The 25,772-nt window shown below is 40.4% G+C and overlaps 1 protein-coding gene across 1 annotated transcript in view; it reads left to right on the forward strand.

The window, feature by feature from the left end:
• Positions 1 to 25,772, forward strand: part of ADAMTS9 (ADAM metallopeptidase with thrombospondin type 1 motif 9) — a 180,059-nt gene that overhangs the window by 148,738 nt on the left and 5,549 nt on the right. Inside the window, exons 31-38 of the mRNA XM_038772003.1 lie at positions 10,190 to 10,357; positions 13,002 to 13,196; positions 17,560 to 17,692; positions 18,823 to 18,917; positions 19,081 to 19,175; positions 19,268 to 19,401; positions 21,783 to 21,874; positions 25,611 to 25,715. Of these exons, the coding sequence (XP_038627931.1) occupies positions 10,190 to 10,357; positions 13,002 to 13,196; positions 17,560 to 17,692; positions 18,823 to 18,917; positions 19,081 to 19,175; positions 19,268 to 19,401; positions 21,783 to 21,874; positions 25,611 to 25,715 (1,017 nt within the window). The remainder of the gene's footprint in view (positions 1 to 10,189; positions 10,358 to 13,001; positions 13,197 to 17,559; positions 17,693 to 18,822; positions 18,918 to 19,080; positions 19,176 to 19,267; positions 19,402 to 21,782; positions 21,875 to 25,610; positions 25,716 to 25,772) is intronic.

Genomic DNA, 25,772 nt, shown 5'->3' on the forward strand with positions numbered 1-25,772 from the left:
TGAGTACTTATTGTGAGCAGTACACTGCATTAAACCTTTGGGAGTGTACAGTACAACAGAGTTGGTAGACCTGTTCCCTGCCCATTGTGAGTTTACAGTCTAGAGGGGGAGACAAACACCAATATAAATAAATAATATAAATAGCACTGGAAAGAAAAATGTTACAAAGCAGATCACAGAATATATATTACCCTCTATCATTTATAGACATAAAGACTGCATTTAGTTACTTTCCAATGTAATGGAGAGGATGGCTATATTAATGCAAGGTGGTGATGGCAGAAATGAAGGATATTCCTAATACAAGAAATTATTTGATGTTTTTGTGCCCCACCTATTTTTGCTTCTGCTAAAAATCAAGCCATGGAATTTAGCACTTTGCTAGGGTCAGTTAACTAACAGACTTTAAGTTGTGTTGACAAGAGACTCTTGATGATCCTGGAGCCAATCAAAAAAAGTAATGGGTTCATTTCAAGCTCCATTAAAAACTCAGGAGGAAGAAATCTGTTTGCCGCCAAAGAAGAGGGCAATATCTAATAGAGAAATCTTGGGTTTCTGGTCTGCAGGAAAATGTTTCCAACAAATTCAAAGGAAAAAATAAATTAAGCTAGTAAATATATTATAAAAATATGCTTTCAGACTCTCTGACCGTTTTTTGTAAAGATTTGCTTGGGTATATTGGCCCACTGACACAAAAGAGATTTCTGAAAGCAATCCAAGATAATTTAAGACAGTGTTTCTCAAACTGGGGTTAGGACCCCAGGGAGTTGTCAGGGAGATTGGAGTTCCTAAGATTCAACAGCTGTTCAGTAGTGGCTGTGGTGAATTGTGGGCTATAGGAATGGGGTGAGCCGTTCTCCTTCTCCTCTTCTTCCTCCTCCACCTCCTATTCCTAGGCTTTTATATTCAATTTCCTTTTTCCCAGCCTTTAAAATATGCTATGATGCCAAGTGGGAGACAGTTTAATTGGGGGAAGGGGGAGGCACGATGGTAGGCATAGGAGGTCATGGGAAACCCTGAGAAGGTTGTGAAAGGAAAAGTTTGAGAATCACTGGTCCGGAATGCAGTAAACTGCTCTATGAGTTGGAAAGCCCAAACCATAGCCTCTTTGAGGCACCTGAATCATCCTTGGTCCTGCAGGGTCAGGATGGGCACATGCCAATGATCCCCATGAAATTATAATTACTCAGGGGTAACATGACAAACTGGGATACTCATGCCAGCTGAATAGAATGATGTCTCTCCCCTTTAAAAAAAAAACCCCACCACATCACCATGTCACACTGAATATATGGGAAGGGTAAGTTTGAGAGGCAGGAAAAGACTGGGTCCTAACAATGTGTAGGAGGCATGTGGACTGGTTAGGGTGATAGTACTTAGGGGATTAGAGAAGGAAGGAGCGGTCAGACCCTCAAGTTCCTTCTCTCTACTCAACCTGCTCCTTGAGTTTGTTATACAGTAAGTGCTAACTAAATATTATCGATTGATTTAGCACTCAAGGAATTTGGGAGACCCAGGATGAAGCCTGCTGTCCATTCACATAAAGAGCAAAGAGTGACCTCTTTGAAAAAGAGGATGAAAAAGAAAGTGATGAAGACTGAGAAGATGGGTGAGGGGTAAACAAATGAAAGGTGATAAATACAGAAGGGAGGAAAAAGAGAGCCAATAAAAGGGAAGGGGAAAAAAACCCAAAGGAATTAACAAAGAAAACTAAGGGGAAGAGTAGAGAGCAAAAAGGAGGAAGATGCTGGACAAGAAATAAGGAGTGACATGAGTAAAACATGGTGTAGTGGATAGAGCATGGGCCTGGGAGTCAGAAGGTCATGGGTTCTAATCCTGCTCTGCCACTTGTCTGCTCTGTGACCTTGGGCAAGTGACTTAACTTCTCTGGGCCTCAGTTACCCCATCTGTAAAATGTGGATTGAGACTGTGCCCCCCCCCCCGCCCCCCCACATGGGACAGGGACTGTGTCCAAATTTGCTTGTATCCACCCCAGCGCTTAGTACAGTGCCTGGCATCTAGAAAGCGCTTAACAAATGCCATCATCGTTATTATTATTATTATTATTATTATTATCATTAAAAATGACAGGAAGAGACTTGGAAAAAAGAAAAGGATGAGGAGAGCAAGAAACTGGAGGCAACATTTTGGAGAGTGGTTGGTGGTAGTAAGTGAAGGACTTCCAAATGAGCACTTAGTACAGTGCCTGGCATATAGTAAGCACTTAACAAATACCATTATTATTATTATTATTTATTAAATAGGTGAAAAAACTGTCCACCCTCCTCCCCTCGTCACCATACTATGGAATGTGTAGGTGGGGTTTTTTTTACTTTTAGAACATTTGATCATCCTTTCAGGATATTGTATTTTGTTGTTTGTTCTCTCTATCTGGAAGCCCCACCCCTAGGAGCTCTGCCAGGGATCTGATTTAAATGGGAGTCCTGAACTTTTTTCCCCAGGAAAAACCACTCCGAATAATACCTTGGATTTCCAAAGCACTTTTTTTTTAACTAATCACTCAGAGCAGTTTCACAGAAAATTACCTCTCAGGTAGTCAAAAAACCCCACAAAAAAACCTAGAAATCATCTGCTAACAGAGGGTTTTCATCTCTGAGGCAGAAGCCTGGGAAATATAGGACAAGTTGAGAAAAATCAGGGATTGTCCTGGAAGGACTGTTTTATTTCATTGAATTAGAGAGGACACAAATTTACTGTCCTGAAATATTTCTGTACCTAAGGAATTTACAGTCTTGAACCTTGTCGGGTTTCCATTGTACTCCAACCCACAGGCTTTTGCCTCTCTGGGACTGATTCTTACTGCAGGAATTTTATCTCACTTCAGCAGTGGTCATGAAGCAGTCAGTTAAAACCTCTCAAGGAACCTAAAATTGCCCATACTGTTGGAAAGTGGATTTAAAAATATTAATGAAAATAAAGAAAATAAATTTGAGGAAGAGTGATCAAGTTGCAGTTTCTATTCTAGTATACAATAGAAGGGCAGATTCTGTAGTTTTATTTCTTTAAAATATTTACTATTTAAATTTGATGTTTATAGAATTAAATGATATTATCCTAAAAGGGAAACTTTTTCCCTAACCTGCAGGAACATAAATATGTAAATTGTCACATTCCTCTTTACTACAGTTATCAGCTCAGAACTGTGAACACCATCCTTTCTAAGGCAAAAAGCTAGTAGGATCACAAATTTCTTTGAGTCTTTTGTGATCTGTTGGTTTTAGGCAATAATCAACCTTCTAACACCTACAAGAAGTTTTCCAAAATTCAATTTTCATTGTAGGCATCTTTGTTTGGCATAATTACTTCCAAAAATGCCAAAAAACTTTGCTTAGAAGTTTCGGTTCAGACTTTTACAGATTTATAACTGAGAAATGATGCATTGCTACATATATATTATCTCCTTTAATCTTTTGAGGAATTAATTTTTACTGCTGTTCTCCCGGTAGATTATAAAGTGGTTGGTTGATTGAGAGCTAAGTGTTACAAACACAAGGTCATTAAGCTTCCTATTAATTTATATTGTTTTATGCATGCATAGATCACAGATCTTGATAGATGAAATCATGGGTTCAGTAATAGATAAAGAGAGCAAACACTGAAGCAAAAGAGTCTGCATTGATTGGTTTCTCCAAGCTGTAGTAACTTAATTTGAAAATTTTATTCTAAATATTTAGGCAGTTTGCAGATTAAACCATTCTTTAGGAAATATATTTTCTTCCCATTATATTAAGCAATTCTTTTTATGCCACTGAATAATGGCTTATCTTTTTAGTTGAAAACTGCAGCACTTTAGAATCTTATTGCATCTAATCATTGTATTTTTCCATTATCAATTTGACTACTGGGTGGTTTTTATCTTCCCACTGACAGGTAGGTACTTTAAAAAACTAGATTTCAGTTCCAAGAGGGGCAGATTTCTGATCTAAGCCCACATCACTATAATTTTGTTCATACAAATATGGAACATAGTATAGCTTAAAATGACCAGGAGATATTAGAAGCATTTTTCCTAAGAATCATAACGATGATGGTATTTAAGTAAAATCTTCAGAAACTACCATGAGACTGGATAAGTACTGAAAATCCAAGAAAGGTGAAATAGTAATAAATAGTAACAAAGGAAGAGGATTATAAAATAATGGACCCTTTAGCATGTGCTTTATCTCTAAGTTTAATTGCATAGTCTTGTTTGTCAGAGCTGTGTTGCTTTGAAACTGTGTTGTCTTAGAACATCATCTATTTATTTTCACAGGTGGGATAAACACTTTTCCCAAACCACATCTTGCTTCTGAATACTCCAATTTACCCACAGCTCACCAAGTTCTCACCCTTGCAGCACTCAAATAGCCTCTAAAATCCTACCTTTGCTTTGTCTAATCACCACCCAATGAATGCCCTAATCTGTTTTTGTTTGATTGGTGTATTTGCTCATTCATTTGTATCTTTAATCTTTTTGTTGACTTTGGCATTGTATTACATATTGTTCAGGCCTTGTGGATGGAGGTTATGTTCTTTAGCAGTTTTTGCTTAGTATTGGCTACAAATGGGTGCATGATAAATGCTTTCGATGATAATTTGTGAATGTCCTCTGGATACAAGACACTTTACTTAATATAGATTAAACCATGCTCTGACCTAAAGTAGCTAACAATAGAAGTGGGGCTGGGGGCAGGTAAGGAGAGGCTGCAGGAAAGAAGAGCAGACAGTTAAGGAAGATGCATAAATAAATGAAAATATATGCACTTATACTTGTAGTAAAGAGATAATCATACTATGCACATGAGAAAGGTTGTTTTTATCAATTTGTTGGAGTCCCCAGTGATGCTTTGAAAGAGACGATGCAAATTATGTTTTAACTGCTGTTATAAGGACAAAGCTGCTTACTGAGCCAGGTTGTGCCAGTACCCAAACTACTCCTAAGTTAGTCACTGTGGAAAACTTCATTAACTCTTTCAGAACATTAGGGAGCAAATCAATAAAATGTGGTTTCTTATCTGATGAAGTTATGAAGTTATTGCTTCATTGACTTACTGAATATCACGCTTGAATTAATACAGGTTTCATTGTTACCAAATACACAGTTAGGAGTAGTTTGAGCACTAGGGAAGTCTGACCCCATGAATGAATGCTGGCTCTATTTATAGAGAGAGAGCTTCTTTTGGGTTCAAAGATTATGCTACTAATGATAAGATAAGGTGTGGCTGAAGAGACCAATACATGACTGACAATCCCATCCACATTGTGTGCGTGTGAAGATTGCCCCTTGCTGAACTATTGACTTTGTCACAGTGCTTGGTGCCATTTTCATTTCTCCCTCTTGGTGTTCCAGTCTTTCCAAACCTCTGCTCCAAGATAGCTGGCTGATTTCCAATTGCCATTTACCAGTGCCATCTCTCCTTTGTAGTTGTTTCCCAACTGTCTACTCCTATGCTACATTGTTTGAGTTTTCCTTCACTGTCTCTTTAAATCATTCATTCCTGTTTATGGTCACCTAACTTCAGCTCACTATTGTACAGCTGTTTCTGTATCATGCTGTCATGAATTCTTTCCTACACCTTGTAGAGGTTGTGTTGTACTGAGCTCAACTTTGATCCTTGTGGACTGAGTTCATTCTATTTAAGGTTAAGAGTGCACATAGGCGGACCAGCTGTAGAAAGAGGATGTGATGTCTATGGCAGGTCCGAATTTCTCAGCTTAAAGAAGGCTGGATACTACAATTAGCTTACTTACCTTCAATCAATCAATCAGTGGTATTTCTTGAGTGCTTACTGTGTACAGAGCATTGTACTAAATACTTGGGAGAGTACAACACATAGGAGTTGGTCAACACATTCCCTGCCCACAAGGAGCTTACAGTTTGGAGAGGGAGTTTCCAGTAGAGATACACAATCATTGGCTAGATTGGTAGAGACAAACGGGGTTTCTTTTTTCTAATAGGGCTGCTTTGATACTTCTGTGACGTTTCTTGCATAGGTCTTAATTTTCCAGGAGTTTGACTTTCAGATGTCTGGTTGGTTTGAATGTCATTTTCTGATGCATTGACTTCAACATTAGTGAACATTTGGCCATGGTCAGTCCAGCACCTGGCACCAGGCATAGCAGTAGAATGAACATCTGCAGGTCTCTCTAAGGGATAATTGTATAATCAGCAAGGTGCCACTGCTCAGACCTAAGATGACATCAAGAATGTCTTTCTCTTGGTGATCATGAGCTGATGTTTAACACCTTCTATGAGCAGAAATAGTACTTTGGTGTTTAGCTACTAGTCTTTAACTAATTAGTCTTGTGTTGTACAATGAATTTTTTCCTATCTATTTGTGTCCCTGCCCACATGTACACTAAAATCTCCCATGAGAATCTGATTTTGTATATATCAATCAATCAATCCAACCCCCCATGACCAACTTGGCAAGTTGAAACAGGAGATGTTGGATGTTGGATAGAGGCTCCAGAGCAGGGCAAAAATAAATCAGGGATTCTATAATATAATAATAATAATAATAGTAGTAGTTTTTAAGCGCTTACTATGTCCTCTAAGCACTGGGGAGGTTACAAGGTGATCAGGTCGTCCCACAGGGGGCTCACAGTTTTAATCCCCATTTTACAGATGAGGTAACTGAGGCACAGAGAATTTAAGTGACAAAGTCACACAGCTGACAGTTGGCGGAGCCAGGATTTGAACCCATGACCTCTGACTCCAAAGCCCATGCTCATTTCACTGAGCCACGCTGCTTCTCCAGATTATGCAAAAGAAGGAAAGAAACACCTTAAACCCAAGGTTGTATCAATTAAAGCATGGAAGGTTCCTTTACAGAGGATTTTCCTGCAGTTATTATTATTAATAATTATAATGCATTTATACCAATGTATAGTGTTGTAATTATTTTATCATATTTATTGTAGATAAACATGTTACTTAGGAATAAAAAACATTATTTTGTACATTTATTAAGTGTTTACTATGTGCCAAGCACTGTGCTCAATGCTGAAGTAGAAGATAATCAGATCAGGCAAAGTAGACATAGTTGCTATTTCTCACCGAACTCACATTCTATGAGGAAATGGAGTAACAGAAAGGTTGGGCATATTGTGCCCAACCTGATTAACTTGCATCTACTCCATTGCTTAGAACAGTGTTTGACACATGGTAAGTGCTTAAAAAATACCATATTAAAAAAAAGTTAAATGTCTGGTTTGCCCCAAAATCATACAGTATGTAGACCAGTGGCAGAACTGTGATTAAAACTCATGGCTTCTGACCATCAGCCTCATGCTCATTCCCATAGGTCACGCTGCTTCCTTTGGCTGTCAAATTGCCTCTGGATGCCTTTAATCATTGGGCCATTAGAAATCCCAATACCAAGAGAATTCAATTGTCCATCTAATCCAGTATTCCAGCATGTGGAGCATGATGTGGTCACCCTTCCTAATGGCCATCCTGGTGGTTACGAATATGTTATCTAAAACCCTTAACTTCCCTTCTCAGTTCTAATTTTCCCTCTAATAACCCATTATGGACCTCATATCCATGAATTTATCCAAACCCTTCTTGAATCTATTGACATACTCATCCTGTACAATGGTCTGTGGAAACAAATTCCACATGTTAACCACCCACTGCATAAAGATGTGTTTCCTATTTTTGTTTTGAACTTTCCAACTTAAAGCTTTATTGAGTGACTCTTCATCTGTCTTATGGGATTTGTTGAACAATTCCACATTCTCCCTATCCACACTCTTCATGAATTTGTGAACTTCAATCATATCCCCTCTCAGCCTTTGTCTTCTTAGTCAGAGGAGTCTTAAATTTTTTGGTCTGTTCTCATCTGGAAGTTACTCCATCCATCTTATCACTTGGTTGCCTTTCTCTGTACTTTCTCCAGCTTTATTATAGTCCTTCAAAATATGGCAACCAGAACTGCATATGTTATTCTAGGAGCAGATGTTCCATGACTTTATATAGTGGCAAAATTACATGTTTGGTTTTCTGTGCTCTCCCTAATGTTATCCAGCAGTTTATTAGTTTTGGTTTTGGTTGGTTTTTTTTTTTTTTTGGCTTTCACTCACTGAGGTTTTATGGTTTGAAGCCTCCGACTACCTTGTTTTTAGTTAGGGACATGGTAATTTGGGCTGAGAAAACACGAACATGGTCCTGAGATTGAAGGAGCCTCTGAGAAAGCTACCTGTAGTGCCAGTCTATCAGGCATGTCTTTGTAGGTGAGATAGTAAGGGATAGTAATAGTAAGAGATATAGTAAGCCTTACTCTCAGGTTTAAGTCACTCAATCAGCTCACCTCCTCTTATCTTAGCTCACTGATCTTCTACTAGAACCCAACTCACATACTTCGTTCCTCTAATGGCAATCGACTCGTTCCTCAATCTCATCTTTCTCACTTCTGACCCTTTGACCATGTTCTCTCTATGGCCTAGAACTACTTCTGCCTTCATATCTGCCAGACTACCATTCTCCCCATCTTCAAAGCCTTACAAAAATATCTCCTCCAGGAGGCCTTCCCTGACTAACCCCTTATTCCCCCACCCTATTGATCCTCCCTTCTGCACCCCTTGTGAATTTGGGTCTGTACACCGAAACACATTAATTTTCAATACACCCCCACAACACTTTCGTACATATCCATCAGTGATTTATTTGAGTGTTTGCCCCCTCCTCTTGCCTAAAAGCTCACTGTGGGCAGGGATCATGTCTACCTACTCTATTGAATTGTACTCTCCCAAGCACTTAGTGCTGTGCTCTGTGCACAGTGAGTGCTCAATAAATGACACTTGATCATTGATTGATAAATCCTTAGGACAATACAGCAACATTCTGTGGATTCTAAGGATAGTCTTAAGTGACACTTTGAGGGAAACAGTTTCTTGCAAAAAGCTAGTCTGAGCCTTTCTCTTTAAAATGGTACTAAACTCACAGCTGTTAGCTTATTGGCAGGAAAAAAGATCAGAAATTCCCAGAGAGAAGCACTCAAAGATATTGCCAGTATTCCCCCATCACCCTATTGTTGCCCCTGGGAATAAAGAGGATGACAACTAGGCAAAAAAGAAAGGAAGGCAAAAAGGAGGACTGTGGGGGCATAGGAAACACCAGCAAGACAAAGAAGATGGCAACCAATTCAGTCAGTCAGTCATATTCATTGAGCGCTTACTGTGTGCAGAGCACTGCACTAAGCACTTTGGAGAGTGTAATACAACAATAAACAGACACATTCCCTGCCCACAATGAGCTTACAGCTTAGAGGGTTCAGGTGTAGTATCTTACTCTCATCCTTACCCTTTGTTGGTGTTTCATGCCTTACTCTTAGAAAAAGGAGTCCTGGGCCAACAAGACAAATCTGCCTAGAATGCTATTTTTCTGATTCTTTGAGAAAAATGGTAAGAATCGTGCCAAGTAGAATCTGGTATAGTGAGTGAAGTTCCTTTTTTTCCTATGTGAAGATCGCTGTTTCCACTTCTGACGTGACATGTTGTTCATTCATTCATTCATTCAATCGTATTTATTGAGCACTTACTGTGTGCAGAGCACTGTACTAAGCGCTTGGGAAGTACAAGTTGGCAACATATAGAGACAGTCCCTACCCGACAGCGGGCTCACAGTCTAGAAGGGGGAGTCAGATAACAAAACAAAACATATTAACAAAATAAAATAAATAGAATAGTAAATATGTACAAGGGTCAATACGTTGTTCTGTCCGGAGGAGGCAAGGCTGGATTGACATTGGGTGACTGCAGGAGCTCTCAGTCTTACAGGATCTCCAGGCAATCCAGGTCTCTGCAGTAGCCATTCCCACTCCTACAGGGCATTGGAGCTCCTATCCCACACTGGTCTGGAGGGAGGTGGTGAGGCTAGATCAGTATTTCGTGGCCACCACTGTACCCAGCACACTGGATCAGTCCCCATGATACCAGGCCACTGGTTGGCGCTTCCAGGAATTGCACTTCATGCTTCCACCTAGAACAGGTTGGTGGCTTTGGGCTGCTAATCAGAGGGGATAGGGCCTGCCACTCTCTCACCTACTTCCCCGCAATTTGGCTAATTCTCCCACCTACTTCCCCACAATTTGGCTAATTATCTCAATCTGTTGATGCACAGAAAATAATATCAAAGTCATCCTAATTAACTAATTATTTTCTCCTATTTATTTCCTCTTACCAGTGCAGTCAAACTTGTGGCGAGGGTTCCAGATACCGTAAAGTTGTTTGTGTGAGTGAGAATAAAGAAGAGCACAGCATGCAATGTGATATGAGCAAGCGACCAGTGGATCGAGAGAGCTGCAATTTACAACCTTGTGAATACATATGGATTACAGGAGAATGGTCTGAGGTAGGTAAAAGAATTTTCATTATGGCAATTTAATTGGATTGTCTTGGAGTTTCATTAGTTGTGATGATGATTTAAAGGCTGCTGAGAAGCAGCATGGCCTAAGTGGAAAGAGCACAGATCTGGGGAATCAGAGGAATTGGGTTCCAATCCTGGCTCTGCCAATTGCCTGCTGTTTGACCTTGGGCAAGTCACTTAACTTCTCTGTGCCTCAGTTCCCTCATTTGCGATGTTGGGATTCAATACCTGTTCTCCCTCCTACTTAGAATGTGAGCCCTGTGTGGGACCTGATTGTCATATATCTACTCCACACTTAGTACAGTGCTTGTCACATGGTAAGCGCTTAATAATTTTCGCAATGATTATTAAAAGTAGAAATGAAGCAAGAGATTTCCAGATATCCCCAGAAGATTGCAAAGGTATTTACTTTGACCACTAAAATGCATCAAAATCATGCTTATCTACTGCCTTGCCAATGCTCTCTGGGCAGTTTTTATCTATGTAGAATTTCTCTGCCAAAGAGAAGAACAGAAAATACAAGGCAGAGTAAGAAAATGAAATGGTTTTCCAATAATAATGTCAGCCATCACTGTGCACATATAGTAAAGGGTTTATTAAATAACATTATAAGAGATGGAAGGAAAGAGAAGTCCCCTGGACCAGTACTACTGTCCTAGTTCTAGTCAACATGTAACAACAAAAGCAGAAAGAGCAACCTCCATATAGAGTAGGTTATCATACACTTGATTGATTACCTATTGTACAAAGAGCACCGAGCCAGGCATTAGGTTACAAAGGGGTTATAATGAAAAAACAAGACATGGACCCAGAACTCAAAGAGCTTCTTATCTAATGAAGGAAACAAGTTAAACCAAAATGCGCAACCATGTGGATGACTATAAACTGCAAATGTAAAAGGCTCAGCATGTAAATGACTTACGTATTTTAAACGGAACATATGTACATCACTTACGGACGTATGTGTTTAAGTGCTAAGTGGCGGCTGGAGAGGTTGACAATAATACCATATTGTTATGCCTGAGCTCTGTCATTGATCAGATGGAAAGAACAATTCTGTGGGAATCAGGAAACCTGAGTTCTAGTTGCAGTTTTGCCTGTAACCGGCTAACGTGGATGAAGACCACACATGTACATTGCCCTCCATACCCCAACAGGAACATGACAGGTGGGGACAAGCCACTAGCACTCTAATCAATTTCTCTGCACAGATTTTCAGGCCTGAAGTCTCAGGATTGAGGCTCATCTATTATTCTGATGGGAGACTCCATCCACTGGCATGTCTCATGCTTCTTGCCTGAAAGATCCTTTAAAAACTGAACAATGCACCCCCTATATCCTGAATGCCCCAGAGGACTGTTGAAGAATTCTGGTCATAAGGTCAAGTGGGAGTGTGAAGATGGAGTCAGAGTGAAGGGTGATGGCACATTCACCCAACCTTACCTCTCCCCATGGGTTATAAAGGGGGTCCATAAATGGGTGATCTAGATGGCCTTCTGACCAAGAAGCTCCAGAATCTAGTGGACAGGCCTCTGGGCCAAAGTGGAAACAAAGAGCATTGAGAAGTTACTGAGTGCCTATGTGGTGGGTCTACACCAGACTGGACCAGAGCAGTCAAGAGGGAGGGAGACAAGAAAGAGAGAGACTTAGCTTAGAGGAGAGCACACCTTATGTTCAAAATGAAGATTAAGTAGTGGGTTGTTAGTAGTAGCAATCAGCTTTAAACAATTCACTGTTGTTATCACATTTAGTCTCATCATCTGTGCAATGAGTGTACAGAGCACTGTACTAAGTGCTTAGCACTGTACTAAGCACTTATTATAGGTGTCAACTTCATGGGGATGATGGTCCCCACAGCTTTTTGAGCTGAACTTCAGCCTCGCTCATTCCAGGTCACTCATTCCAGGTCACTGACAAGACCTGAGAGTTTCTATTCAGGGCAGAAAAGACCCAAAATGATGTCCTGGGTTATTATTCTCTGAAGTCTGTCCCCTCTCAGTCCTCATCCCCTAAAATCCCTGTCCGCTTCTTGCCCCAGCCCTAAAAGTGAAGAGCCGAGACCTAAGGATATGACTATCACATTTGGCAGGTTAGAGCCTTGTCTCAAACTCACAAGTAGCTGAGTGATGAAACCAAGACTAGGTTCCTCATTACCAAGCCAAAGATTCTATTTACATTTTCTTTTTGAAGGAATGTGTCTCCTTTGTATGTACTGGGAGTCAAACTCACTGGGACAGTTTCAGTGAAAGGCAGGTAATGCCCTTCATTCCAAGGGATATGAGTTATAACATCTCTCTGGGGTAAGAAGAGGACCCTGCAAGGGGGGGGGTGGGCATTATCACCATCATCATCATCATCAATATTAAGTGCTCTGAACTTGGTACTTGGGAGCATACATTAGAAGCACTGAGCATCTTGCAATTTTATGGGCCGTGAAAGTTGTGCTAAAAATATTATAAGAAAATGTTTTACTTTTATGCTTGATATGTGCTCAAAGCCTCTAACTTGGAAAAAGTAAGCTAGAAAAGTGTGAGCATTTTGGCTGGGGTTTTCAGTTTTGACAGAAAGGTTATTGTGAGATGCTGTACAAAACTTCTTAAACTTCTCCTTTGAACATTGATTTTCACAGTGCTCAGTGACCTGTGGCAAGGGCTATAAACAAAGACTTGTTTCATGTAGTGAAATTTACACTGGGAAGGATCACTATGAATATGGATACCAAAATACTGTCAACTGCCCAGGCACACAACCTCCCAGCATCCACCCCTGTTACCTTGGAGAATGCCCCGTGTCAGCTACCTGGAGAGTTGGAAACTGGGGGACTGTAAGTGGAATATCAACTGTTTTTGACAGAAAAAAGAATACGGTCAAGTCTTATAATGTGTGCTTTTCTTTTCAGGATTGTATTTTACCAGACAATCAAATTTCCTAGTCAGTTACTTCCTGTCAACCCACAGTTACAGATTAATGCCCATCCAGGAGGAACATTGATGGCTAGAAATGAATTGCTATGACAGAAAAACAGAATGCCTTTATTCTTCATGGGTGTGGTGCCTTATCATCTCCTCCCTTAAGTAGGGCCCTTCCTGAATGCTAGAGAGGATTAGAATTGCTGTTAAAGGCTCTAAGAGCTGCCCTTCCAGGGAAGAGGCCAGAAATCTGCCCTAAGGGTCCAGACTCCTGTCCCCTCTGCCCCCACCGAGGAGATAGATAGTGCAATGAACCGGGGAAATACAATCAGGAGGTTGCTCATCTAGACAGTGTGTACATGTGAAAAGGAACTGTTTTCATCCAAGGGGAAGTCTGGTGGGATGTGATGAGTTGATGAGACCATACAAAGGTTACAGATGAATAACCTCTGTTTGTCTCAGAGGTGGGTAAAGTTCTTGTCAGCTTAATGGTTAGGTAGGCTGTGTAACCTATGGATGCTCTCCAGTAGGGAAGATGGAGGCCATTGTTGGAACAGCTTCTAGAGAACATATAAGTTTCTTGGTTGGGTGTGGGGTCTGAGCCATGGCAAGATTTGTGGCAAAAATAAGAACAGGGATACCCAAGCTTCATGAACCACAAACCAAAAATGCAACATGGCCAAAACCATAGATTGAAGGGGGGAAAAAAAAAGCATTCCTCTAAGCGGGATGGTGAGTGGGTATTCCAGGAGAGTGGGGTGGTGCTAAACAGGTGTTCCCTAGGGTGGGTTTTGGAAGTAAGTGGTGGAGGTTTTGAGTAAGAGATAGCCGGAGCAGGACTAAGAGGTGCACTTCTCCCTTTGAACCCATTTGAACCCATGACCTCTGACTCCAAAGCCTGTGCTCTTTTCACTGAGCCACGCTGCTTCTCTGCAATAATGGTACACTGCAACCCACCACCACAGATGAGTCATCTCTGAATTAGACTGTTGCCATGCAAATACTGCTTACAGATTGATTTATCAAATTAGCATTCAGGGTTAGGGTTATAATTTCCAGATCAGATCATACTGAAAGATGGTGTCCTGGCTGAATGGATGTTCCTTGTTGAAAATCAAATTTCAGTGTTGAACACAGGATTCAGTGCTACATTCAGTGACTTAAGGTTGTATTTTTGTTTATTAGTTTTTTGGTCTCCGCTTCATATTTGACAAAGACATTGGCTTCCAGGAGCTCCAAGAACTTTGCAGTGGTTTTGTCTGATGAAAGAAGATGAGTTGGAATTAGAAGTCTTTTGGAAAACCTGCATCATAGCTTCCCTCATCTTGGGGTGGAATGGAACCACCCCTTAGATTTCTTGGGAAATAGGAGATCCCACTCCTGCTTTCTGGGTTCATGGCAGTCAATCAATCAGTCATATTTTTTGAGCACTTACTCTGTGCAGAGCACTGTACTAAGAGCTTAGGAGAGTATGGTATAACAGAGTTGGTAGACACATTCCCTGCCCACGAGGAGCTTACGGTCTAAAGGAGGAGCTTGGGCACTCTTTCTCCATCTTCTAGGATCTCTGTAAAACTAGAAGCCTTGGAAGTCTGTTCTTTGTCTAGTTCGGAGAGCCACGTGTAGCCTCAAGAGCTGGAAGATAAAGTGGTCTCCCATGATTTAGTGCACCTTCTGCCCTATGTAATGAGGGGAGCAGAGGAATGGGGTTGGAATGGAGAGGAAGGAGCATGTAGCTGGACCACTGAGGTTCCTTGAGTTGCTTTCGTGGTGTGTAGACCAGAACATGAGTCATGCTGCATACTGGTATAGGTGCCTCTGTTTCTTCAATAAAGTAGATAGAGGCCCGGGGGGGCGTAGCAAGGACCAGAATGAAATTGGCTGGTGGGGTGATCAGCACAGCATAGCTTCTCCATTTGCTAGGAAGAACAGGAGAGGGGTGCAGTTGTGTCCCTACATTGTCCCAGGTCAGCGATAGGGACTTACCTCTTGGTAGAAGCTTCTCCTGCAGTTCCCTGGTAGAGCTTCAAATCGCAGTGTGATTTCTGTAGTGTAGAAAGGAAATCTGGAGAGGAAGTGGCTATCTTGTGCAGATACTGGAGGGATGACGAAGGCTGAGATATGTATGGGATAGGTCAGAGGATCCTCTCTGGCAGCTGCAATGCCCTCTGGCACCCTCAAAATAGCCTAATGAGCAAATGGGCAAGACCTATGCCCGTCTTTGAAAGAATATAGAGTTATAGGTTTGGAAAATGGGGGCTACTCATAGGTAAATGATTGAAGAACTTAATTAAGCAATAGAAAAGCAAATTTATATGACAATTTGGAATTTAGGTATGTATCGGCACTGCGTCCTCATTGTCACTGAGAAGATTCTTCCATCTCCTCTTGAATTCTCTGGGGCAGTTTCATGTCACACAACACTGGCCAGGGCAATAAGTGGGAGCCAACTGAGGGCTTCCTCATAGGGAAGAAAATCAAGTCCATTCAGGTAGATTACCCAATGCCTAAGCTACTTACTTCCTAGTTGTAAATCAAGTTGTTAGTGTCCTCATTAGTGTGAAAGAAAGAAAGCTGCTTCCAATGATTAGCTTAGGCCCTGGGAGAAATTGGTACATTGGCTTAGTAACCTTGGCTAATTGGAGGGAATCTGCCCACTGACAAGAGAAGGTTACAAGGATCAAAATGTGTTAGACTCCTCCTCCAGGTGGTAAGAGAGAGAGCTGATAAATTCAGGCCTTATGAACTTCCTGGTAAACTTGCCTAGACATCCAAGTGCAGCTGTAATAGAGTCAGGGTGGGAGGGTCTAGCAGTCATGCTAATCTGATCAACAACAGTCAGGGCTCTATATGACAGTACAAAGTCAGAATTTTTCCCATGTCAGAAAACATTTTAGTTAAAAAATCAATAGGAATTCAATATCTATTCACCTTCGTACTTAGACTGTAAGCCCCACGAGGGACAGAGACTGTGTCTAACCCAATTATCTTGTATCTACCCCAGCATTTAGTACAGTGCTTGGCAAAAAGTAAATGCTAAATAAATTTCACATTTATTATTATGATTACTGAGCAATTTCTCTGTGAAGAGCACTGGACTAAGTGTTTGGGAGAATACAATAGGGTAAATGGACCTAATCCCTGCTCTCAAATAACTTAGAATATAATGGGATAATAAAGCTAAAGGGAAGATTTTGTAGATTGTGGGATATTTAACATTCAATTAGATATAAATTCATAGTGCTGTAATTTATTTTAATTTCTGTCTCCCCTCTAGATTGTAAGCTCTTTTTGTGGGCAGAGACTGTGTTTCTATTCTATTGTATTGTGCTCTCCCAAGCATTCGGTACAGTGCTCTGTACACATTGATGGATTGATTGATTAATTGGTTGCAATGCTTTCCCTGATCTAGGCACAGTTGAAATCGCTTATGTTGTGTCTACACAGCCAAAGTGGAAGATGAGAAAATGATGCAATCAATAAATCAATCATATTTATTGAGTGCTTACTGTGTGCAGAGCACTGTACTGAATGCTTGGGAGAAAACAGTATAACAGAGTTGGTAGACACATTCCCTGCCCACAGGGAGCTTACAGTTTTGGAGGGGGAGACTGACATAAATATAAATAAATTATGGATATAATAAATGAATTATGGGTGTAATAAATGATTAGTGCAATAAATAAAGTAAGTATAATAAATGAATTATGGGTATAATGAGCAAATTAGGGGTTTAATAAATTAATTATGGATATAATGATAAATTGTGGGTATGATAAATGAGTTATGGATTGATATGCAAAGGCCTTTTTGCACAATTATTCCCAGGGGTTTTAGGCCTGAAATATTGGAACAGGATGAGTGTATAATCCTAAATTACCTGGAGAATTATACTATCCACCCTGATTAATTTCACTGAATAGCGAAGGAGCTATGGAGAATGGAGTTTGGAGTTACCTATGATGCTGAACTTTGTGGGGAAGTCACTGAGGATTTCAAATAAAAAATTCCTTAAAATTTCTAAGCACCCACTGAGAACATGTTTCCTTGCTGTGCAATACCAAAAGCCCAGTGTTGAGATGTGGAAAATTCACCCTCATTTTGATGTGCTTGTTTTCTAGTCTGAGTATGTTAGTTTCTTCCAATGAAGCCAGAATTCTCCAGGGGTCCTGAGCCTGTCTCCACTTGTGCAGTTACCAGTGATTGTCTTTGGGTCTTGTCTTTTGCTTGCTTTATTACCTTGCAGGAACATATTATTTATTGGGTTTTGATTTATAGTGTTCCGTTTCTTGTGGAGTTGGAGTGATGCATCGGTCAGTACAGTGCTTAACGAATGATGACCAAGCAAGTGACTTATGCCCAATTGAGCTAAAACCTGAAGAAAGAAGGACCTGCCATGAAATTCACAATTGTAAGTCCTTCTGCCAAATATTCTTTTTTTAAGGCATTTGTTAAGCCTCTTACAATGTGCCAGGCACTGGGGTAGATGCAAGATAACCAGGTTGTACACAGTCCATGTCACACAGGGGGCTCACAGTCTTAATTCCCATGTTACAGATGAGGTATCTGAGGCCCAGAGAAGTTAATGACTTGCCCAAGGCCACACAGTAGACAAGTGGTGGAGCTGGGAATAGAACCCAGGTCCTTCCGACTCTCAAGCCCATGCTGTTTCTGCCACACTGCTTCTCTTGAGTGGTCAACCCAATTTTTCTATATTGGTATTGGTTTACCCAGTTTATTAAAGAAATGTGTGTCTTTTGCCATATTAGGAAGAAATCATCTGTAATAAGGAGTATCTACTCTTGTTTCATTTTGAACATGAGAGTAAACTTGAAGGCACAGGGTTGGTGTAGAAGGGAAGACAAGAGTAGGGAAAGAAAAGGAGAGAAAGAGGAGAGAGGGAGGAGGAGGCAGAAAAGAATACCTAGTAATGTTTCTCCTCTTCCTCCACTGCTGCCTTTGGGTCTGCACCAGATGCGGCGGCTGGGATCAGGTAACTCAAGGAAGGAAAGGAGGACCATTCTTCAGGGCTTCCTGGGCACACCCAGCAAAAACACAGGCTTTTCTTTCCTTCCTGCTCCATATTTCCTCAGAGAGGGGCTGCCTGCCTGCGAGGGATCCATTTTGTATCACCAAGGTGCATGTGCCCCATCAAGAGCTGTGAAAGCGGCGTCGTACCATGGTCTCTTTTTCCCAGGGTGCTGATCTCTAGGAGAGGGAGCCATAGGATCTTCCCTCTCAGGGCCCCGTTGTGAAGATAAGGGAAACTGCCTATGCCTGATCCTGTTGAAAAGCAGAAACATTGCAGCGGCATCCTCTTCTACTGCCGCCACCACTTGATTCATTCAGGCCAGGCTGGAGCAACATCTCCTAACTGGTGTGCATCCCACATCCAGCAGCTATGGCTTGCTTACCTAACCTCTGTTTGTTGCTGCTCCTCTTCCCCTTCTCCCCACACCTCCCACCGTCACAATGTCAAGTCTGTGGGGTAACGTATGATTGTTCCAAATCTAATTCCCATTCTATTCGGTTTTATTCCAGGTGAATTACCCAGGAGCTGTAAAGAGGTGAAGAGACTCAAAGGTGTTATTGAAGATGGTGAATATTATCTTATAATTAAAGGAAGGATTCTAAAGGTGAATTTATTATAACTGATAATTATAAATTGTTTTAGAGGTTCAAACATATTTCAGCAATTCTCACTTTTTTCCATACATGAATTCTTATTTTTGAGTTTATAATCACTTTTCAACCCGGATGCCTAATGGACATTCCTGGACTGTCTCTCGTTCCTTTCAGATATTTTGTGCAGGGATGCAGTCTGAAAACCCCAAAGAGTATGTGACTCTAGTAAATGGGGATTCTGAAAATTTCTCTGAGGTTTTTGGGCACAGGTAAGAATGCTTCTGCTATTTAACTTTGGAGGAATTGGAATCTATGGAAATATTTTTCCGTCATTAGTAGAAAGAATTCTCTTTTGATTTAGATTGCACAATCCAACAGAATGCCCATACAATGGGAGCAGGAGAGAAGACTGCCAGTGTCGGAAAGATTATACAGCAGCTGGATTTTCTACCTTTCGGAAAGTCCGGCTGGACTTGGACACTATGCAAATAATAAGTGAGTAAAAATGGAGTTCATTAGAAATTAATTACTTCCCACAAATCATGTTATCACATAATAAGAATCCACGTAATTATTATTTCTAGCAACCTGCAAATAACCTTATATAATGCATTTGCTCAAGTACTTAGAAATTCTGGGACATTAATCACAGAAGCAGTTCAAAGGCAGCTCAAATGTCCTAACTGGTTCCTTGAATCCAGGAAAAGCAGAGAATCATGAATAATTAATTTTTCCTTATTACATTATACTTGTTATATTGGATTATTTTACCCTCGAGGTAAATTGAACCCGATTTGCCCTCAGATTTTTATTTTTTAATTGGTCTCACCTAGAGTCTGTAAATTTAAAGGACTTGTTTACATAGTCCTTCAACTTCCAAAACTTCCAAGTCTGAGGAAGAGTTGGATAGGTACGAGGCTATGACATCAAGATAGAGTGACACTGTGACACAGTAGTAGCAGGCTTTCACAACATTATAATGTCATGCATGTTCCTCAGTGGTTCTGCTGTTGCTGCTGATTCCACAATCCCATCCGCTCAAGACACTGCCCCAGTCAATCAACCATATTTATGGAGTGCTTACTGTGTGCAGAACCACAGTAAGCCAGAGAGCCACAGTGTGGAGAGTATAATTCAGTAGTTGAGAAGCAGCATGGCCTAGTGGATAGAGCACAGGCCTGGAAGTCAAAAGTCAGAAGGACCTGCATTCTAAACCTGGCTCTGCCATTTGTCTGCTTTGTGACTTAGGGAAAGTCACTTCACTTCTCTGTGCCTCAGATACCTCATATGTAAAATGGGGATGAAGAATGTGCACCCCATGTGGGATACGGACTGTGACCAACCTGATTAGTTTGTATCTACTATTGTGCTTAATATAGTGCCTGGCACATAGTAAGTGCTTAACAAATTCCATTAAAAAACATGGTAGATATGATTCCTGCCCACAAGAAACTCTCAGTCTAGAGCAGGAGACAAACTTTAAAAGAAATGACAGACTGGGAAAATGGGAGAGTATAAGATTATATATATAAGTGATGTGGGCCTGTGGGTAGAGTGAAAATTAGGTGCTTAAGGTGAAGATCCAAGTGCACAGGCAATACAAAAGGAAGGATAAATAGAAAAAAAAATGAGGACTTAGTCAGGGAAGGCCTCTTGGAGGAGATAAAATTTTTGGATGGCTTTGAAGGTGGGGAGAGTGGTGGTCTGTTGCATATGAGAGGGGAGGGAGTTCCAGGCCAGAGAAAGAACGTGGGCAAAAGGTCAGTGGTGAAACAGAATCAGGCAGAAACCCCAGCATGGAGCCAAGTAGTGCTACTATGGATGGAGGGAGGTTTCCCCAGCCCTGGCACCTCAAAAGACAATTCCAGTCCAGATCAACCGTTGTCCCAAGAGCAACCGTTGACCCATTAGAGCGCTGAACTGGGGTTCCTGCTGCCTTCATCTACCTTCTCCAACTCCAGAGTTGGGTTGCCTAATGATAGGGACCCTAGACCAGCTGAAAGTGGCAGCTTTGTACCAGTGACCAGAAGAGATCCCGCAATCATTTCAGTTTCCACCAGCATGGGGCCTGAGGTGGGGCAGCTGGCTTCCTCTTCATCTTATCTATTTGGGGATCATGTTCATTTTCTAAGAACAAAATGTTAGAGTCTTTTCATTTTACAGTGTGAGAGAATTAAATCTTTTTTTTTTTACCAATCCAGAAATCATTAAAAGAAAATACATTAACCCTAATTTTGACCAGGAGAAATCACACTTTAGTGGTATCACAGCATAGCTCTTTGTTGTCCATGTTTTTTGGTTTGCAAAGTTGATCTTTTGAACTCAACAGAAGGTTAACAATCCTCAAACTAGTTCAGAATTGTTTTCATTGGCATTTTGAAAACCACTAGATAAAACTTGAGAAGTTGCCATTAATACTTTCAAGATGTCTATTCTAATTGCACTGCCTTTTGGAGATGCCAGTCTTTAAGCTGTTGGGTATGTAATGCATAAAACAACCCAATAACTTATAAGTAACTGGAAAAGATTTGGGAGGTTTTATTTTCCTTTATAATCCTCTAATACAATATATTTCCTTTCCTTTTTGGAATTTCTGAGGTATCCAATTATCCTACATTTGGGTGGGACAATGCATCTAGTTTTTGACGTAAAATTCAGTTGGAAAGTAATTTAAATTTAGTTTAAGCCTACAAATCGTGATGACAGAGCTAGTAGTTGTTAAAATCCACAGAAAGGAACTCGGTGTCTCAAATGGTTAATGAAGAAGCAACAGCCCGTCTGGATTTGTTTGTTAGCAAATAGCATATTGAATCTTTTCTGTCCTGCCTCCTTTCTCCTTTATTCCCTTTGTTTTGAATGAAAAATATCTCTTGCAGCCACTGACTTACAGTTTGCGTGGACACACGATGGACGACCTGTTCCTTTTGCCACCGCTGGGGACTGTTACAGTGCTGCCAAGTGCCCTCAGGTATCTTCTTGACCACCCCTTTGGCCTCATCAATTATGTTTTTTCTAAGGGATCCTGTTCTCCAAAGCAGCTGAACCGCAACCCACACATTCTCCTTCAATTAGAAACTCTCTGCGGTATGGAGTTTTCACCCCATTTTCACCCCAAGTTTAAAGACCAAGACTTCCCTTTCATACTTAAAACTTCAGAACCGAGAACCTATACGAAGTTGATTAGTGCTAATGGTTTATGCCAGCTCCATTCACAATCTCTCTGCCCTGTCAGTCATGTTCCTGGTGGGACATGGAGTGCAATGAGCAAGTAGGCTAGCAGCAATGTAGCACACTGCATGGTACATGCAGTTTTTTTTTGGGGGGGGGGGGTGTGGGGGAGGCTGTCTACCTCTCAGAATATCCTAAGTGGTTTTCCAGTCTGAAATCTTTACCAATGATGGCATAGCCCCAGCAGGCAGAACCAGGACTAGAACCCAGGGCTTCCAATTCCAGAACAGTGCTCTTTCCACTATGCTAACACCAGACCTTTATAAAAACAGGATAATTTGTTGTTCTGCATGGTAACTAGTTCTATTTTAGTGGAAGTTGGCCAAGGTGGGGTGGGCTACAAAAAAATAAAGCAATTTGGTGTTCAAGTGAATATGGGTCCTTTAGTCAATCAATTGATCAATGGTATTTATTGAGCACTTACTACGTGCAACATAGTAAGTGTTTAACAAACAAATACCATCATTATTGTTTAGTACAGTTGAAGTCTTTCCAAAAATATAAATTCATTCATTTATTCAATCATGAATAAATGATTGAATAAATCATTCAATTTATTTTAATAAATATTAAAATATTAAATATTAAAATATTAATATTGATTTATTTATAAATAAAAGTATTTATTTTACTTGGGAGAGTAAAATACAACAATAAACTGACACATTCCCTGCCCATAATGTGCTTTGAAATGACCTTCTATGCCTAGAATTTACCTCAAATCTGGAGCTGGGGCTACAATGATATAAAGAGAAGCAGCGTGGCTCAGTGGAAAGAGCCCAGGCTTTGGAGTCAGAGGTCATGGGTTCAAATCCCAGCTCTGCCACATGTCTGCTGTGTGACCTTAGGCAAGTCACTTAACTTCTCTAAGCCTCAGTTCCCTCATCTGTAAAATGGGGATTAAGACTATGAGCCCCACGTGGGACAACCTGATCACCTTGTATCCCCCCAGTGCTTAGAACAGTGCTTTGCACATAGTAAGCACTTAATAAATGCCATTATTATTATTATTATTATAAATGTTTTTCTTACAGAGTTTCTTCCTAGGACAGGGTTCTCTTAAGGCTGGAAGAACCCTGACAACAAACATATCACTTGAGGGATAAACTTAAAAAATTTAACCCCAATGTTTTATCACTCCCAGTTATTGGAAATTGATGATGACCATTGGATTGCAGGTGGCAGGGAAGGTGGGAGAGAGATTCAAATTGAATGCTTCAGAAAAGTGAACGAAATGAACAAGGAGCTCAATATAAAATGGTCCTTCATGAATTACCCGGAAACTGCAGAAATGAAAAGCTTTTGAAATGTACTTCCTTTAGAGTGGTTTGAGGACCCTTTACTACAGTTTCAGCCTTTCAGCAGCAGCATTTCTTGAGTGCCTACTTTCTGTAAAGTACCATATTAAATGCTCATGGGAATGAGAAGAGTAATACATGATACCTTGTGTTTGATGGCCTTCTGATCTAATGGAAGCTACTGATACTCAAACAACTACGCAGATCAAAGGAGAAGTGCAAAAATTATAGAAAGGTGTACCTAAACCTACCCATAATAACTCAGGAAGTTGGAGTGACTAGTGTATGGACAGGGAAAGGGCAGGATTAGTTCGGTTTTCAGTAGCTCAATCAATGGTATGTATTGAGTGTTTTCTATGTGCAGTGCACTGTAATAAGTGCTTGGGAGAATACAGTACAGCAGAGTTGGTAGATATGTTCCCTGGCCACAATAAGCTTATAGTCAAGAGGCTGTCCTCGTATTTTTCAAATGTGTTCAAACAAAAACCAAAAGAAAACAAAATGATCAAATGAGTGTATGTCAAGATGAAGTACATTACAGCATTGATGAACCTGTTAACCCCAAGGCTGTATGTGCAAATATTTATGAAAAATAATAGGACTATAAAATAGGTCCTGCAGACTCTTGCTTTTTCAACCAAAGAATTGTCAGCTACCTAAAGCAGGTACCAGTGCAAGAGGAATTTAAAGATCATTTGGCACTATTTTTTCTGAAACTTTTAATATTTAATATTTAGCATGTACTGGCTTTGTTCTATTTGGTCACTTACTGTCTCGGTGTGCTAATGGGCTGAAAGAATTAATTCAGGTTCTATGAGAGCCTGAGCTTAGGTCCTGGAAGACTATAGTTCATTATGTACCTGTAGTAGAGCAAACATTCTTTTTTTGTTGTAGAAGAGGCATGTCTGATGAGGAAATAGGTAGGAGAGAGAGTTGACATGGCATCCAGTTGGTCAGCTTGGGTTTTGTAGAGGTGGTTAGACTTAAGAGTTAGAGATCCCAAAAATGTTCATACACATTGATTTTTCAACTACAAAAGTGTTGGTTAAGATTGTAGCCCAAGATTGACATTCATCAGCTTGACTGAGGGGATTTTAGCGGATTAGCCTCCATCTCTGCTCCTGCAGAAGAGTCTAACAACAGGAACATAGAAAAAGATTGTTTTATGAAGAGGTCTTAGTGCATGTTGTATGTAACTTATGTTCATGTTCCAGATGGGAACTCAAGTTTTTTTTTCAATCAATAGTATTTAAATTGAGTGCCTGCTGAGTGCAGACAATGTACTAAGCACATGGGAGAGTACAGTGGTGTAGTCATGATTCCTGTCCTTGAGGAGCTTACAATCTAGCCAGATGACAGGCACTATTATAATCTACATTGGAGGCAGAAGGAAAAGGAGATTTGTGCTTACATTAGCACTTAAATGCTAGGGTAAGTAAGGTATGTTCCTGAATGCAGTGGGAGGTTGTGAGTACACTAGTGCTTAGGTAGCACAGAAAAATATAACCTGATGAGGTTAGAGATGAGTAGGGTAATTATTATAATCTACATTGGAGGCAGAAGGAAAAGGAGATTTGTGCTTACATTAGCACTTAAATACTAGGGTAAGTAAGGTATGTTCCTGAATGCAGTGGGAGGTTGTGAGTACACTAGTGCTTAGGTAGCACAGAAAAATATAACCTGATGAGGTTAGAGATGAGTAAGGTAATACAGTCTTACTACCATAAGTGGCAACAAATATCCTTTCCAGGTTAATAGTAAGACGGTGGTAGCGATATACAAAAGAAGCAGTCTGCTATTTATCTCCTTTCCATAATTCAACTGAATACTTGCTCTTTGCTCCTAGCTGTTGAGGGAAGGCCAAGAGTGCCCTCTCCTGGTAAGCTGGGAGAAAGTAATTTCTCCTTTGAAATTGCAAATGAGATGAAATTCTTAGAAGCCCTGCTGTGCTTTATTCACTATGTGTTAATCACTGTCAGGATTTGAAAAATGTAAATTTTTGGCAGAAAGATCTTGTTAGAAAAATTACAATGTGTCATTTTGTCTCTGAAGGATTCTTATAATTATGAGTACATCACAATAGAACTTTACAATGCTTTCACATCTCAAAGCCCACAGTGTTTAGTAGTTTCATGTGGTGTAACATGAGCTAAGACTATTCTCGGTGTATATTTTTAGGGCCGTTTTAGCATCAACCTATATGGAACTGGCCTGACCTTAACAGAAGCAGCAAAATGGATATCACAAGGGAATTATGCCGTCTCTGAAATTAAAAAATCACTGGTAAGAAAATGATTTTGTTTTTCTGAATACTCTATGTCTGTGAAGGTTTAATGTGTC

Source organism: Tachyglossus aculeatus, chromosome X1 (assembly GCF_015852505.1).
Source record: "Tachyglossus aculeatus isolate mTacAcu1 chromosome X1, mTacAcu1.pri, whole genome shotgun sequence".
Taxonomy (NCBI): domain Eukaryota; kingdom Metazoa; phylum Chordata; class Mammalia; order Monotremata; family Tachyglossidae; genus Tachyglossus; species Tachyglossus aculeatus.